This window comes from Protopterus annectens, chromosome 4.part1, assembly GCF_019279795.1.
Source record: "Protopterus annectens isolate FY-2018-M chromosome 4.part1, PAN1.0, whole genome shotgun sequence".
Taxonomy (NCBI): domain Eukaryota; kingdom Metazoa; phylum Chordata; order Ceratodontiformes; family Protopteridae; genus Protopterus; species Protopterus annectens.
The window spans coordinates 158,086,875-158,104,869 of record NC_056734.1 but is presented as its reverse complement, the minus strand read 5'-3'; the positions used below and the strand labels follow the sequence as shown (position 1 = coordinate 158,104,869).

The window sequence follows — 17,995 nt, the reverse complement described above, 5'->3', positions numbered from 1 at the left end:
AGGGTGAGAGTGACATGCATCAGCCAATCCTCGGGGTACCTTCTGCACATGGCCACTGAGGTGATCCAGTTCAAATGTATGCAACATGTATTACAACACATGCTTAGTGCCTGTGTTGGAGACCTGTACCCAAGCATGTTCTGTTGACTGTGGTAGTGTAGTGTGGGTACCCATGACAGGTGGTCTATACAGGTTGTTGTCTCCTATATGTGCCAGTTAGTACACAGCTGGGCAGACATGTCAGTGTCAATCAAGCATAGGTTGTCTATACGTATCCCAGCTGGATACCTGACATTTACACATCTGTAGAGGGACTCACAGACATCATCTTGGCATGTAGCTATGCAGTAGGATGAATGTGTTGACAGATGGATGTTTGACAACAGTATGTATGCCAGTACTAAATGTTGTACACCCTCACTAACATGTTCTGTACAGACAGTACTCTACAGTGGCATTCCACATATCTGATCATTATCCAGTAGGTGATATACACGGTGACAGAGCCCACATATCAGGAACACAACACTGAGGCCTCAGAGTCCAGCTATGCCTGCAGGTGTGCTTGTTGTCAGTAGTAATTTTAGCACTCTACCCTTGCCTGGGACAGCATTGTCAAAAGTAGCACCACCATGTTACACTAAATGCCAGTGTGATAGCATGTACCCTAGGTTACTACCCCTGCACGTAACACATTCATATGGATAACAGTGCTGTGCAGGTCTCATATACTTGTGTGTCCCAGACATAACACTCACACCCCTTGCTACTGTAATGACAGCACATAGACGCATGTATTGTACATGGCATTACATACACTTATTACAGATGTCAATACCCAAGGTTTGACATGGCCTTGTATGTTAAACAGAGATCGTCTATGAATATACGATATGCCACAGAGTAAAGCTGGTGGTTTTTGAGATAGTCAGCATAGGACATGTGCTTTAGGCCTTTGATACTTTTAGTGATGTATTTCTGCATCCTTTGCAGCTGTTGCAGATGTCATGTGAAGTACATACCAAATGAGGCGTTGTACTCTATAATGTGTGTAATGAGGGATGAGTACAGTGGGACAACTACCCCTGTTTTCCTGGAAGCAAAGCCATTAGTTATGAGGTGTGCCACATAGAAGGATCACCTCACTGTTGTGGCAATGTGGTTATTGAATGTGACACCACTGTCCACCTGTGTCCCTAACCACTGTCCACCTGTGTCCCTAAGTCTGTCATCACACCTTTGGTGTTTAGTATACTGCCACCTATGTGGTAATTCATGGGTACATGGTATTTCCCAAAGGGGATAACCACACATTTCTGACCATTAAGCTTGAGCCCATGGCTCTGGCACCAAGCATCTGTTTCTGTAATGCCCTTTAGTAGAATACCCACATCATTTGGGGATTCAACAGTGGCTCCCAGTTTGCAGTCATCTGTGAACTTTGTTAGACAGGGTCCCATAGTGTTTGCATGTACTTCAGAGAAGTAGATACCAAACAGGAGCGGTCCAAGGATTGAACCCTGAGGTACTCCACTTGTCACTTGTTTGTAGCTGGTATTGGAGTCAGCTACTTTTACAGTGTGTGTTCTGTCAGTAAGCCAGTTGGTAACCCATCATGTGATATGGAAATGTATGGCCAGCTTAGTACATTTATCTATGTTTCCAGAGTGGGGAATGGTGCCAAACGCCTTGACAAAGTCCAGATAGGCTGTGTGGACCACCGTACCCCATTCCAAAGCTCTGGAGACTGATTCAAAGAAATAAATCAGGTTCAGGAGACATGATTGGACCTTCACGAGGCCAAACTGGGTGGGGTCCAGTGTTTGAGGCTTCCCCAATATCTTCGTTTATATGTTCCATTATAATGCATTCTATGCCCTTGCAGATCAGGCTTGACAGACTGATGGGATGGTAGTTCACAGGAAACTTGTGGAGTGGGATAACTGTAGCTGTGTGCCACTCAGTGGGCATGAAGCCTGAGGTGAGGTTATGATAACACATGACACATAGGTGAGGTGCAGGTTCATTTTGTAGTTCATGTAGTACACAACCTGGAATGTCATCTATTCCCATGGATGCTGTATTCTTAGCTGTGGAGAGTGCAGTTTCTACCTATGTGGTTATGATTACTTGTATTTTGCAATACTTTGGTATTGACATGGGCCCTTTTAGGGGGTGAGAGGGGAGTGAATGTGGCAGTACATTTATCTGTCACAATATTGGCAAAATCCTTGGAATCAGTATATTTAATGCAATTCTGTTGTAGCTCAGATCAGTTCTGAGCATTGCCAGTTAGATTCTGGACATAACTATAGAATGGCTTGTTGTTGTCTTTGGAATCTGTGGATATTTCATATATGTAACTAGCTTTGGCAGATTCTATGAGGGATTTCAGCTTCTTACTGAGGCTGGTAAGGGAGTTGTTTACATCCTGGGATTATCCCTCTGTCTTCAACAGTCTCTTCCTTCGTTTGTGCAGTTTGTTTATGGTAGGGGTCCACCATATTGACTGTCTTTGTTTGGAGGGGGCATCTTGGTTCTATCTGTGATGGCACAATACATGCATGAGTGGATGTGCTCACACAGTGCCTCACTGTAGGATTCAGCAGTTGGTCTATCATCTCCCATCTCCACGGGTGTATCACAGCTTCTTACATCTGACTTGAGTAGCATGAAGTTGGCTTTGTGGAGGATTTTTATGGGGGTGTCCTTCCTGGGGTTTGGAGGTGGGATGTGGATGTCGACAGTGAATAGCTTATGGTCAGAACTGACCAATGAAAGGATGACCACTGGTGTGGAACATCTATCTCCCATGTTGGTAATAACCAGATCTAGGATATTGGAGCCCCTGGTTGGACAATGGATTACATGATCTAGGCAGTTGGAATCCATGACCTCCAAGAACCATTGGGGAAAGGCATTGTTACCTGAATAGTTCTCCCAGTTAATGACGGGGTAGTCTGAATCACCCACTATGAGGGTTTTTGGTTGTATCTCAATAATTCCAGTATGTTTTGTTAGGTGTAGTGAGGAACTTGGGTCATGGTGGGGGATCTGTAGTAAGCTACAATTTGGATTACAGTCTTACCTAGTGTTAGTTGAACCAGGAGATATTCAGATGCATTGTGTTGGGAACCAGCCTGGATGTGTGAATAACCTTGGTGAATATGTAATGTTGTGGTCTTGTTTTGGTGGCTGAAATGTGTGGTAAGAGTGGTAGCCTGGTATTGCAGGGGTGCTTTCTGGAATGTTGAACGTTGAACCAGGTCTCAGTTACTAGACTGATAGATATTCTCCATTTGTAAGTGTGCCTCGAGAGAGTGCATGTTTAGGCTAAGACTTCATGCTTTGAGTAGCATTACCTTCAGTTTTGCGTGCTTGTATCTGTTACATTGGTGGTTTTGTTCTTTGAACCTTGCCTAGATAAGGCACTATGGGGGTGGCAAGAGCATTAGCCAGTAACCTGAATCCCAGGGGCAACAGGTGCAGACCATCTATGGCAAGGCCACATGATTTGTCAGTCATGTCATCCCAGGCAGACAGATACTGGATCCCCTTTGAATGACATCAGAAGCTTAGCCAATTGTTGAAGTCATTGCTGTGTATATGTATATATGTGAGTGTTTACATATATATATATATATATATATATATATATATATATATATATATATATATGTACATATATATGTACATATATATCTCCATATATGTATGTGGATATCTATATGGCCATATATGTATGTGGATATGTATATGTATATATATATATCTATATAGATATGTGGATAAATATGTACACATATATGTTTACCATATGTCCAAAAAATGGAGTGGAGTCTTACCTCAACACCAATAGTCCCAACCACCTAGTGCAACGGGATGTCATAGATGTATTGCAGGTATATATGTAGACTGTTGCTACTGTAATAGGGGTTGTCTTAACAGACATGTCGGATGTGGGAGGTCACACCTGCTGTAGATATGTGTGAAATTGCCTATGAACAGACATCCTAAGGACATCATAGTACAGTACCACTGCTAGTACAGTAATGATCCTGTTGACTACATCAGGGATATGACCAACATATGTGGACAGTCTGGCACTCTGTGGGCAGTCCTGAAGTGTACACATGTCCCCTTCATGCATGACATATGGCCCACGCCTCACAATGGGGATGTGACTAGCTATGTACATGGGTATATCACAATACTGAACTACATACGCCCACACAGTTTATGCATGCACACACGCCAGTCTGTCCTGACACATAATACCTGGTGGTGAAGAGATCACATGGCCACATACTACCCAGTAGATACTGACATACATCGTACAGCACACCACTGTTTTGTCATAAATACACAACAGTTATGGTGGCCTGGCAGCAGTATGTCTTGCAAATAAATGGACATAACAGCACACTGGGTAATTACACTAGGCTGCTAGGCATGTCACTAAGCACTGTGCAAAGTACAGGCAGACTGCCACAACAATGGACTATATTTTGTATAGGGGAATATACCTGTAATTATAGTGGGCTCCACATGCAGGTCACAGCACAGTTTGGCAGACACATGTGTGAGTGCATACCCACATCCAGTGTCAACCCAGCCACATTTGATACACAAGCTTAATATGACACTATAATGACCATCTGTTAAACACCATCCTCATATGTGCCACTCACACAGTAACCCTACATACACTGGACAGTGCTGTCCGATGGCTGTCTGCGGTATGGTACACGTGTGTCTGGCCCTACTGACATGTGAGCCAATAGGGTAGCATACACTGGATAAGCATGTAACATCAGATAGAACAGGACCATTAGCAATGGCATCTACCACAGTCTGTGCACAGCCCAAGGTACGTATGCGCAATACACATTCTGTTTTCAATAATCCTAACTTGGGGTTCTGCAACCTGTGGCTCTGAAGCCACATGTGGCTCTTACAACACAGTGTAGTTGTTCCCTGTATCTCTGAGGATTAATGGCCACTCTACCACACCAAACACACACACACACATCAAGCAATCCCAACATATGAACACAATTATGGATGTACACCAGATATTGTTCTTATACACTTAGTCCTTTTATATTTAGTATAACTATATGTGTAACCTTATATGCTCTGTTATATTCATTTTAGGGGTCAAATAGTTGTTGTGGCTACCGATTACTTTCATTTGGTGGGGGACGGGCTATACATGGCTCTCTGGATAGTGAAGGTTGCAGACCCCTGCCCTATGTACACAGATCACAGTACTGTACACACAACTACAGAATGTCCAAGTAATGTCCTCAGAAACACCACTACTATACACAGTATGTCCAGCAGTCTGTTATCTGACTGGCTTGTTATCGGGTATGATGTCAATGAATAATGGTATACAGAATATATGCACTATATATATGTGGGCTTCATCTGCTCAACACATGTGTGCCCCTCTGCAGTCTAGAGGTCAGCATATGTAACAGTGTTATATGCCCCTGTAAGTCAGTCTATGGGGTGGGGCATGCACCGTAACTATCTTAGGGTGTTACAACATGTGAGGTATACCAGGATTCAGCTGGCTTAAGGTATACGGATGTACATTACCATACATTTCACCTTGTGAACATTGCTGGCCTACTGCTTACTGCCATATGGACTCTTCTGTTTGTCAGTGTGATTGTGATGATTGCAGGTATGCATTATGCAACAGATACCTCCCATTGTGTCAACCTAGGTATGATCCCCCTAGGGGTTGCGTACACAGTGTATTTAGAGGCTGCTAGGCTGTACATCTGCATTACTTACTGTTGAATGATTTTTTATCCCGTGGCCCAGTCTGTCTTTCCTGTTGTACTACTTGACGCCGTGGCATGGACACCAAGATATGTTATGCTTTCGGACTAATGTATTAAATTATCTGTTTGAAAGTTGCATTCATCTGTTTGTATGTATTTCAAAGTTTACACAGCTATATGATGTGGCATATACCACTGTAATAGTGCACAAATAAACCTTTAAAATGTATGCAAACCTGTGTGTGGTGTTACATCCTTTGACTTCTCTGCAGGTATATGTTTCAGGCAACAATTGTCATTTGTATGGGTGAATCATACACTATCCACCTGATGAGGTTGCAACTGTAGGGATACTGGCTGTTCAGTGTGGTGTACACCCAATAATTATGTATCATCCTAGACATACCTCTGTGTGTGTATGTGTAGTGTAGTTACACACACACACACATATATATATATATATATATATATATATATATATATATATATATATATATATACACACACACACATACATATACATATATTAGATATATTTATCTGCATACCTGTGTCTGTGTATATGTATCTTAGGAATGTTTATTGCTTATACATTGTACATTCACTATGGTAGCCAGACTATACTTTATGATATGTTATAGATACCAGCCTCACATCATTCAGGTGGCATGGCTTACTGTTAACATCTTGTGACCCAACATCCCAGTCTCACCTGAAAAAAAAAACAAAAGGCCAATCTGTTTCCACAAAAAATCTCGCCGCATACATAGCGGTCCATTCCACACACATGTCCACTGGATACATGTAATCCAGTCTAATTGGCATCACAACTTATTTTTGTTGAACTCACCCCCTCCCAGGGGTTTGAGTGTCCAAATCTACCTCCAAATTCAGTGTATATGCACAGCACACACTTCCTGCACATCCCTGGCTACTTCCCCTACTGTCTTCTCTCTTTGTGCCCTTTTTTTACCACTTTCCTATCAACCCCTTTTTCTTTTAAAGAAATTAGCGTGGGGGTAAGTGGGAGTAAGCACTTTTAAGCAGCAGTGAGTGGGTTTAAGCCTGTTTACATGGGGGTAAGCTATGCCTATACAGGTTAAGCAATATAGAAGCTAATTGAGTATAAGAAACTGTAACCGGAAGTAAACAGTGCTTTCCTCCATGCAAACCCACTTAAAACTGCTTTAAAGTGCCTTAATCACACTGTATCCAATGGCCCGTGTTCTGCCCAGCAACAAAATAAACAGCCTCAGGACACTGCACACCAGAGACAAAGTGATTTACCACTAAGCCATGACAGATATGCATTATGGAGTTCTTGTTCGTTTGTGTGTGCATTTCTGATGGGTGTCATCAGCCACGGCTCTAGTGCATATCCAGCATCCCCCACTAGGTGACAGTGAGAGATGTCCCCATTGGCAAATCTCTGTGTCAGATGCCAGATGTGGGAATCGTGATAGCTTCCAGGGCAGCCAACACACACATTCATTATTATGCCCAGGGCATCGCACATGACCTGGCAGTTGATGGAGGGAAAGCCCTTGCGGTTAATGTATATCCTTCCCTGCTCACCAGGTGGTACTTTGATGCAAATGTGCGTGCGGTCTATAGCACCCACTACCTCAGAGTATTCTGCTATTTGGTGGAACAGTTGCATATTGCTGGCCAATGCACCCTGGATGCTGATGCTTGTGAAATCCCCATCATATCACCAGTGGCCTTTGGAAGGTACCTGTAGCTAGTATTCTTAGGCCTACACATACCTTGGTATCCACTGGGATGGGTTCCCCTCTGTTAGTTCTGTGTGTCAGGTTTGGCCAGCACAGCTCAACAATTTGCTGTAGGAGGTCCCTGTCTACCCTATAGCGCTCCACTATCTCCAGCTCATGTAGCCCCTGGTAGGTTACCCCGGGTCTGTATACTCTTCTCCGTCTCCTCACTGTGGGTTGGTTGATAGCATTCACATCCTCACCACCCTAAGCATCTTCCACAAGTTGTATGATAGCTATTGCAGCCCTTATCATTTTCTGCTGTGAGTGTTAAAAGTTTCCCGCTTGTTTACACCGGTGGTGTAGAGTGTGGGAAAAACCAGAGGGGCAGGTGTTTGCTTAGTTTATAGTGGTGTTCTGGGCTGGGCTGGTCTGCTGCCTGTGTAATTGGCTGATTCTAATACATTTCACCTGCCAGCTAAGCTAGTTCTCCTTGATTACCTTCCTACTGCTGTTTTTCCCTTCCCATTGCCTTCCTGTTTAAGCCCGTGTGTGCACCATGCAAACACAGTGCTCAGATGTGTACACTGCTGCTATTTCCTGCTTTAACTTCTTTTTTCTTCCTGTAAAACCCGGTGCGTGGCATGCACACCCGCTTAGGCTTTGTAAAGAGTGCTAGGCAGGTTTAGGCACACCCCCTAGCTTAGCTATGCTAAGCTAGGAGTAAACCCGAGCCACAGGGCTCCAATCTGCTTACAGTATGTCTGACACCCCCCCCCATGATGTCATCTAACTTCTAGGCTTGCACCAAGCTATTACACTGCTGGGACCTGACTCAAATGCTGGGGAAAACTGGGATTCACTATCATTCCCCTCATTTGCATAGGATTGCCTACTGATGCATAGTTACATGTTTCACACTGAGCCTCCCCCCCTTAACAACCACTACTCACTGGCCATGTTGTCTTCTGCCTACCATTGACTTACATGGCAGAATACTTATTTTAGTTAGAATGCTTAATTTAGGTTTATTTTATTTTCCCCCGATCCCGTTTGCACACCGCTGCCCTACGCTTAAACAGCCGAGATAGGCTAAAAAAAATTAAAAGTTGATTTTTTTCATTTTTTGTTTTGTTTGCAATGCCAATGGCCTTATACTTGGCCATTGGCATGCTTCCTCAATGATATGCAGCCTTTATTTGGAGCTGTCACAGCTCCATTTTGGATTTTGCAGAAATGTACTCGGTTACTAACCGAGTACATTTCTACAGATTGCACTAGTCCTGCACGGATGGTTGCAAGCTTCCTGAATCACAAAATTGCCTCATTTGCATGGATTTCTCCTGCAAATGGGGTGATTTGCATACAAGGGCTTAGTTTGTTCAGGATTAGTGCAGGAGCTCTCGTGCATGCCCCTTGCAGGCTGTTCCTGGATCGCATGGCAGACATATTGCCTGCTAGAGCTCCTGCACTGATCCTGCACACCGTACAGGGCATAGTGAATCCGGGGGAGTATCTTTCATAATGAAATAGCAGTTTTATGAGAAAACATATTTTTATAGTTGTTTATCATCCTTTGAATGTTCATCATGCCACACTGTAACACACACACACACACACACACACACACACACACACACACACACACACACACACACACACACACACATACCTGCATGTAGCATAGATTAAACAAAAGACAGAAGCTGAGGTATATTCAGCAAAGAATTTTATATTGTGAACGTACAAAATATATCTATTGGAACTTTAGTGGAGACATTAGGTATTATTATTAATTTAGATTTGCACATTGTTCCCAAGTACTATGGTTTGCAAGTAGAATCATAACCTACATGTCCATAATGCTGAAACCAAAAACAATACTTTTTAGTAGTACCCAAGCAGACTGACTAATGTGAGTTATGTCAGCACACAAATGCCATAAGATCCTACCAATAAAAACTTAAGGCTGGAAGAAGTAATGAGTTGACCTGACATTTACTGAACAACGTGTACTTGAGGAATATTATCCGTGACCTTTTGAATGTGTCAAGATATTCTACATGTTAGACTCGACTGCACTTCAAAGCATCAGTGGAATGTCTTACTCTGTTCACAAACTCCGAAAACAACTTACATTTCACTTTGCATCCAACTCATTTTGTACGCTTTTATGTCTAGGTTTGTAAGTAAATAATTTATACTGTAAAGTAATGTCAATGCAACTGCAAACTCTACTTTATTAATACGAGATTATGTGTGGCCAAAAGCATCAGCAAAAATAATAAGAAAAACGATTTCTTCAGCATGGGCAGAATCTCAAAATGGGTACTAAGATGCGGAAACTGAAAATCAAATACATTAGTGCTTGTTTTGTCCGTCGTTTTTTAACTTTGATTTATTTGAAATGTATAGAAAGTAAGGGCAACTTTTTGACTTTTCAAGCTAGTACAATGAGTAACAAGGTCACACAAAAAAAACAATCAGTAAAAACTAAAAGAAAAAACCCAGCCAAGCTAGATTTTCCACTGTGTGATTCCTTAAAACCTCTTGTATTAGAGGTAACATGGGATATGATATATGCAGAAAGCTGAAACATGCATGTCCACAGCTAGTGGGGTTTGGCTTTAATGGCCTGAATTTGTCTATAACAGACTTAAAAGGAAAAAAGTCATGGGCATCCAAAAATGCTGTATAGCTGAAACACCTGAAGTCCTTAAGGGGTCATTTGCATACATACCATGCTACCTCTAAAACAAGAGGTTTTAAGGAATCACATAGTGGAAAATCTAACTTGGCTGGGTTTTTCTTTTAGTTTTTACTTTTGTGGAAAATTAACAGTAAGACATTAATTAATCAGTAATAAAAAATTTAAATACTGTATGTAATAAGGTTTTACCACACAGATTTATACTTTATGTATTAGTGCTTCTGAGATAGCATTTTTCACAATGTAATTTTTTGAGGTTTTGAGAGCTGATGTGTAGCAGTCTTTTGGTACACATAGGGGTCATTAAACATTGGTTTTGCACTGATGACCAGGTATAAACAAGTAACACAAAGGGTTATCTTTGACACACTGGCCTTCAAGATGAAAGATTCTGAATATATTCAAAATGCAGTTTACACAACCAGTATTCTTTGATCTGTTTGACACTTTTATATAGTCTAAATGGTACTTGCTTACAGTTCTGTTGCTGCTCTGAAAATGAGGCTTAACTTTTAACAAAAACACTATTCTGGGAAGTGAAAAAAAACTAACAGTGTATAACAAAGCACTGAAGTCCTTTTATAGCTATGTAGTCCGAATAAGGTTTACATATTCTATAGAATATAATTGTTTGCTATACATTCAGAAATGCATCATCTTAGTTTCAGGATAATCTAATTGAGTAGCAAGACACATAACCTCTTATAATATTCTGTTTTTGGAGTAGCAGTCAAGTGTTTAAAAAGATCATGGCAAAATTTTCAAAAATACACCTTTAACCTTTTAATATAAATTATTAATTATTCATACAAGCTTGCTGAGATAACATTCTTTATAGTCTTTATTAGGATGTGTACACTAACCTGATAAAATAGAAGCCACAGCTGCAATGATAAAAGAAACAATAACCCCTGGTCCTGCCATTTCTTTAGCAACCAGCCCAGATACAACGTACATTCCAGTACCGACACAGCTGCCAACTCCTAACGACACCAAATCCACAGTGGTTAGAACTCGTGCCAGTTTAGTACTTTGAGGCACAGCAGAGCCTGCTCCTTCCAACATAGACTCCACAGGTTTTGTGCGCAAAATTCGTGAATTAAAGGCATTCCAGGTAGCACCCCACTGGATTCGCCTTGGGTCCAGGTATGAAAAAAAGCCACTCATTGTGATAACAATGTGCCTGCAGAAATTAGCAAAAAAGCTGAATGGTTTCAGTTGAGTCTGAAATTCTGTTGAGTGGGCATTAATTTCCACAAAATGTCACCCTACTCCTTTACAGAAGGCCGAGGTCGGTCTTTATTAGCATGGCGAAACATGTATTTTTCTACCAGATCACACAGCTTCAAATATCTGCAAACAAGAAAACAAATATTTCATGAAAATGTACAAATTGCAATTTGATATATATATATATATATATATATATATATATATATATATAGACACACACACACACACACACACATATATATATATATATATATATATATATATATATATATATATATATATATATATATAAATAAATAAAATATATATAGACCATGAAGATTATTATAATATTTCACTTGGAAAGAAGAGAAGACAAAGGTACATATGGCCCAAGCAGGTCAGCTAACTAAGGCTTCCATACAAAAATGCAACACATCTTAAAGAAAAAAATTCAAAGCAAAAATAAAAAAGATACATTCTTTTTCTTAAGTCTCTGTTGAAATAAACTATATAGTGTGAGAGATTCTGAAGAACACCCAAGTTATGTGATAGGGACAGAGCATTTTATTTTACAAGGCAAGCTACGGATTTTGCTCACAGCACTCTGGAAAAGTTCAGAGATAAAAAGCTATGCAGACTAGGAACATAAAACTTAAGTAAGCATACAATGATATCAGCCAAGAAAACTTGGAGAATTCAGAGTCTGCCAAGGAATGACACCTAAAAGCTATACAGCTGTTAATCCATATCATTTACCCCACTGAGTGAACAAGGAAGTTTTCTGTGTTATTTTTATTACCCCTTTTGCTAACAGTATATGATTTCTGTTTTGCAATTTTGGAAGGGTCTGTAAGTTCGAAGTTTGAAAACATCATATGAGCGAAGTTTTCAAACAGTGAACGTTTCAACGGAGATCGTCATAGGGAATATTTCCCTTCACTTCAATGCAGTGCGATCTCGGAGTTGATATATTTAAGTAGCGGGGGGGGTGGGGGGTGCAGCTCCCCATTTGGGGGTGTAGGGGGGCTTGCCCCCCTGCATAGGGCATTCAGGTAGGTTTTTTTATTTTTAGTTTGTTTATATTTTATGTTCAATGTTTGAAAACTTCGCTCATATAAAGTTGATCATATCAGATTCGAAGTTTTCAGACTTCGAACATATAATATAGACCCTTTTGGAAGATGTACTTCAGGGTGCAGAAACAGACACTTAACACACACCACAGCATCCCAGTGGTATTACCCATTATTCTTTAACTATGTGACAGATGATTCAAATTACTGCTAAAAGCAACTCATCTCTTCATCCTGCTAGGAATACCATAACTTTTGGAAGCTGACGCTTCCCATTTAGTTTTATTATTTATGTTTTGCTGACTTGGTAAGTCCCACTAAACTAATAGCCTCTTTTCAGTGGAGATCCAATGTGGTATTTATGCAACCAGGCATGTGGTAACTTTCCTCACTCATTTTGTTAGGTGATACAGGATTGTTTATATCCACCTGAGCTATCATCAACTTAAGCAGATGGGACTTCAGTGTAACGTCAGATACAATAGTCAACACATTTAGGAGTGCAGCACCCTCCTTATGCTACAGCACAGTGTCAGCAATTGATGTACCTCATGTGGGAATAGAACCCACAACCTTTTGCACAAAGGGCAAGTATGCTTTGCAACAATATGGCTATTACTGACATCATCAGAAAATTGGCTAATTTTGTTCTTCAGCATTAAATTTTGAAGTACCTCACTAGTGTGTTGGACCATGTTCTGTTCTTCAGTTTATAGTTGCTTCTTCTGATCAATCACCCAGTGTCCTGTCATTTTTGGATGTATCCTTACATGTTCCTTTTTCCGCCATCCTTCTACTTACTTCAGTGGGAAACAGCTAGTAAGTCACACTGCAGGTTCATATGCAAGAACATTATTAAAGAGTTTAGCAAATAGCTGTAGGTCAATGAAGTTCACATTAAGAATGTCAAAAAATGTCCCTTAACTACGTTTCAGTTAGCACAGTGGGTTTAGGTTATGAGCTGTTAATAAGCTGCATTCCTAAAATCAAGATTTGAGTCCCTCAGCCTCCAATTACCTGCTGTGTGACTGGGCATGTCACATGACCAACCAGTGCTTCCAGACTGAGTTTCAAATGCAAAAGTCCATGAGGTCAGTGTTCCACACTTGTTAGATAGACACAGACAAAAAAACTGCTGTGCATTCTAGCATATGGTGTGCACTTAAGAAGCATGACCCACACCACCCCCAGGACAGGTGAAATTCAGACTCAGTGACGTGTAGAACTAAAGCCATATTTATGTACTTTAGGGAAGAAGAATCATACTGCAATTTATTTGCTTATAACAATACAAAATAAATGTAATTTAGGAATAGTTCTGGAGAAATTCATAGCAGACACAGAAGTAGTTAGATAAGAAAACCACTTTGTATGCAAGGGCTATATATATATATATATATATATATATATATATATATATATATATATATATATTATAGAAACTAATGCTCAACAATGGCTGTCATTTAAACTTTTCAATGACACGTAAAAATACTACACTCTGAAATATTACAAAACAAACCACATTTGTACCAAAATTCTTGTAAACATGGAAAACATTTAAAGTACTATTTAATGAGCTCTTGTTTTATTGACACATGAAAGTTTATAAGAGAGACTTGACAGCTCTGCTATCTGACGGACAGCAGGTTGTTATTACTACATCTATTTCTAAATCATTTGCTTTATTAGCTAGATAAACAATAAGAATGGCTTACAGGAAGATTAACTCCATCAGACTCAGTCATGGATAATACATCATCCGAAATGAAACTGAATTTGAACTGAGATGCTCAGGTGTACATGCCCTGATCTGGGCTCCTATGTCAATATCATAAATGCTCCAAAATGCATATTATAGTATTGACAAATAGCATGTTTATCATTCACATAAAGGCCTTTACACGACTACTGTAAAAATAGCTTGTGCTCTTTGTAAAAGGTACTCAAGCAGATCATCTATTTGTAGGAAGATGGGTATGCATACAATTTACCCACAGAAAGGTACATTTCCAAATGAGTAGAAGAATGTTTTCTGCACTCAGCTTAAAACTGCAAGGGGAAAAGGGTGGGCCTTAACCCTTTACAAATATAATTCCATTCTTCACTCACATTTATGGCTTCCTTTCCAGGAATAAACCTCATATGGTCCAGGTAATTAAATCTATGCTGAATGACATATTAGTCAAAAAATCTAATTTTCCATATTTAATATTGCAATTGGCTGGAGACCAAAGGGGATGTATATAGCTTACCAGGTCCAAAGTCTTCAGTGGTAAACCTTCCTCTATATGCTACACTCCAAGATGTAAAAATCAATTTATACAATATCCTTACAGGGAATTTTTAAACCTTAAAGTTAATTGGGTAACTTAATCAACATTTAATAAATACTGCCAAATTTTAATTGACTACAAAACAGGAACAAACAGAAAGAAATAGAACAGATGTCAGCATCATATATTTAATGCACTAATCATGCTCCAAAACTGTAAACAGATAAGCTTATGTATGCAAGCAGTTAAGCTTGTTATAGCAAGGTTCCTACATCAAGACATTGTTACATTGTTACTATTAAGGCTTAGGCTGCCATACAGACAGTAACCATTACAGAACTGCATCAGAGAAAATGTTTTGACATCTTTAAATGCTATAACACATTTTTCATTTGACAGCTTGTTGTCTGTCAGAGAGGTAACTAAAGAACCAGTTAGTAGAAGAGGCGGATAGATTAAGATTGGAGAGTTTGGAAAGTAGAAGGTTATGACAGATAGTGTTGAATGCCTTGGATAAATCCAGAAGGAGGGTAGACACTAGACAGCCAGAATCACAAACTTTATTGACGGTTTCGAGGAAGGAGAGGAAAGCGGTGGTAGTACTGTGGCCAGGTCTGAACCCATGTTGTGTGGGGATGAGCACCTGGTTATCTATGAGGTGGGGTAAAAGTTGTAGTTGAATGCATTTTTGTAATATTTTTGAGATGGGGATAAGATGGCAATAAGACAAAAATTGGGAATATTGTTATTGTTGCCCCCTTTATGAAGTGGTATGATAAAGGCCTTTTTCCAGAGTTGGGGAACATAGCTTTCTTGGATTAGAAGGTTTATTAGAATGGAGATAGGGAAAGCGATGGCTTCAGCAGCTGCTTTTAGAAAGTAGGAAGAAAGGTCGTCAGGGGCGTTCGAGCAAAGTTTCAAGTTCATAAGGAGTTTTTTATGGTAGATGTAGAGATGGGTTTGATGGAGACGGGAGGGGGAAGACAGCTGGTTGTGACGAAGGAGGAAGAAGAGGGTGAAGATGAAGAATTGTTGGTGAAGGATGATGTTAGGTTGGCTATGGTGTCTATAAGGCCAAGTCAGAGGCATTTGGATCAGGGCAAGGATTATCTTTTTTTGCCAGGGTTGAGGGGGTAGTGATACCCTTCCAGAATTTTTGGGGGTTTGTCTTGTGGTTATTTTGGAGTATAGAGAAATAGGATTTGCAGTTAGATGTAACAAGTTTTTTTACTTTGTTACAAAAGTACTTTAAATTTAGTTAGTTAGGAGGGAGTTTTATATTTCTGGTAATGTCTCCAGGCTTTGTCATGTAAACGCATAAAGGTTGTGATTTCTTTGGTTAACCATGGGGCAGTGCTGCTTTTTATTATTTTGGTTTTAGAGGGGACAAAAGTATTTACTAGGCTGAGGAATGTTATATTGAAGTGGATGACAGCATTGTCTAAGGGGAGGGTTTTTAGAGAGCTCCAGTTTATGCATTTTAGAGAGTTAGAAAACGTTTCAGGGTTGAAGTTTTTTAGGGAGTGTGTTGATATGCAAGTATGGGATAGTTGTTAAGAGGAAGGGAGGTGGTGAGCGAAAGAAGGAAGGTGATTACTAAGACAGTCAGAAAAGGTTCCATATTTCTGATGGATAAACAAGTCATTCACACACATTCTTGTTTATGTGAAGACTGTCTTATTTATTGTGCAGTTGTTTAAAGACCTGTATGAATCTTCCTAATGGTCTAATAAAACCATGATTATTTAACCAGTTAAAGGCTTTTTGCATTAGGACTGCTTTATAATGGAAAATAAAATCATGCTATATTTCAGCCTATGAAAAATCTATAACATAGTTACTATAAAGTCATAACATCTTTCTCTCAGCCTTTGGCAGTATTATTGCCATAGTCAGCTATTACATGCTGTATGCATTAGTACACTGGTGGATTGTATGTGAAGCATTTCTGTATTATATTTGGATATTTTCTCACTGAGGTACCACTAAAAATGGGTTCTTATTATTTAAGCGAACGTTTAAAGTTGCAAACACCGTTTCGAATGTGTTTACGCGAAATGGCAAAATTCCGAAAGCACAGAAGAGCGATTTTTTTCCTAAGGAAAAAAAATCACTGGGCTGTTTTCATCTCTTTACCATTTCCTCCACTGTGGTGCGATCTTGGAGTTGGTATATTTAAGTAGGGGGGTGTGGGGGACACAGTCCCCCACATGGGAGAGTGAAGGGGGAAAAGCCCCCCCCACTTTGTGTTTTTTTTTTTAACAGATCAGCAATTTTTTTTCCCTGGGAAAAAAAAATCGCTGAACCGTGTGTTCGACATTTTGGATTTTCAGAGTGTTTGGGTCGATTATATAGCGTTTGCAATTTCATGTGTTCGCTAATATAATATAGACACACTGAAAATAGGACACAATACAGATGAGCAGCATGGTTAATCAATCATCAAGCAGAGTAAAATAAAAATAAGCCAAAACACTGTGGTTTTCAAGATATTGTTGATATATATATTTTTTTTTTGTTTTGCAGAAAAGACACATATTCAGAGATATACAACTGAACAGCAGATGACCTCTGATCTATCAAATCTATAGCTCAATAAAAAAAATGCATCGTAGCAATACATGTTAATTCTGCAACAGGTGTCCACTGTCTCACATTACCATCACACAACTCTGCTAACATCATTAGTAGTTAGCTTCTGTCATTTATTTGGTTGGCTTCTGTGTTTTTGTTTTATTCATCTTTATCTGACTGCTGTTTCCTTAAAAAAAACTGTATATGTCTGGTTATATCACAGATAAAAAAAAAACTCCATTTGGAGCAATAAAGAAAATTCTGGACACAGAGGCTGAAGGATCAGGCACTAAGTTTTAGGAAACTTGTCCTCCAGACTTGGAAAGGACCTGTAGTGACATTTTAGGAAGGGCTTTTTCAGCCAAAATATCCATAGAAGAGTTTTGTAAGCACAAGGCTTAAAGAAGGTATTCCAGCTGCTGCTTAGATACTTAATTAAAGAGAAACACAGTCAGTCTGCTGATTTTTGTCTGACAACTGGATTAAGGCTGCTAGCTATAGTTCATTTGGCACAGGGTTTGATGCCTTCTTCCTTATTTTTATGTTATGTCACCTTCAGCAGTTTGGGCTAGGCTCCAGAATGGTCCTCTGGACTGCAAGCCTAGTAACTACCTGTGAACATAAATGAACCTGACTA

The 17,995-nt window shown here is 39.8% G+C and overlaps 1 protein-coding gene across 1 annotated transcript in view; it reads right to left on the bottom strand.

Moving 5' to 3' along the window:
- The window catches only part of SLC7A14 (solute carrier family 7 member 14), a 1,267,904-nt gene that overhangs the window by 1,001,836 nt on the left and 248,073 nt on the right, over positions 1-17,995 (bottom strand). Inside the window, exon 2 of the mRNA XM_044070061.1 lies at positions 11,084-11,573. Coding sequence (XP_043925996.1) covers positions 11,084-11,387 — 304 coding nt within the window. The 5' untranslated portion in view covers positions 11,388-11,573. The remainder of the gene's footprint in view (positions 1-11,083; positions 11,574-17,995) is intronic.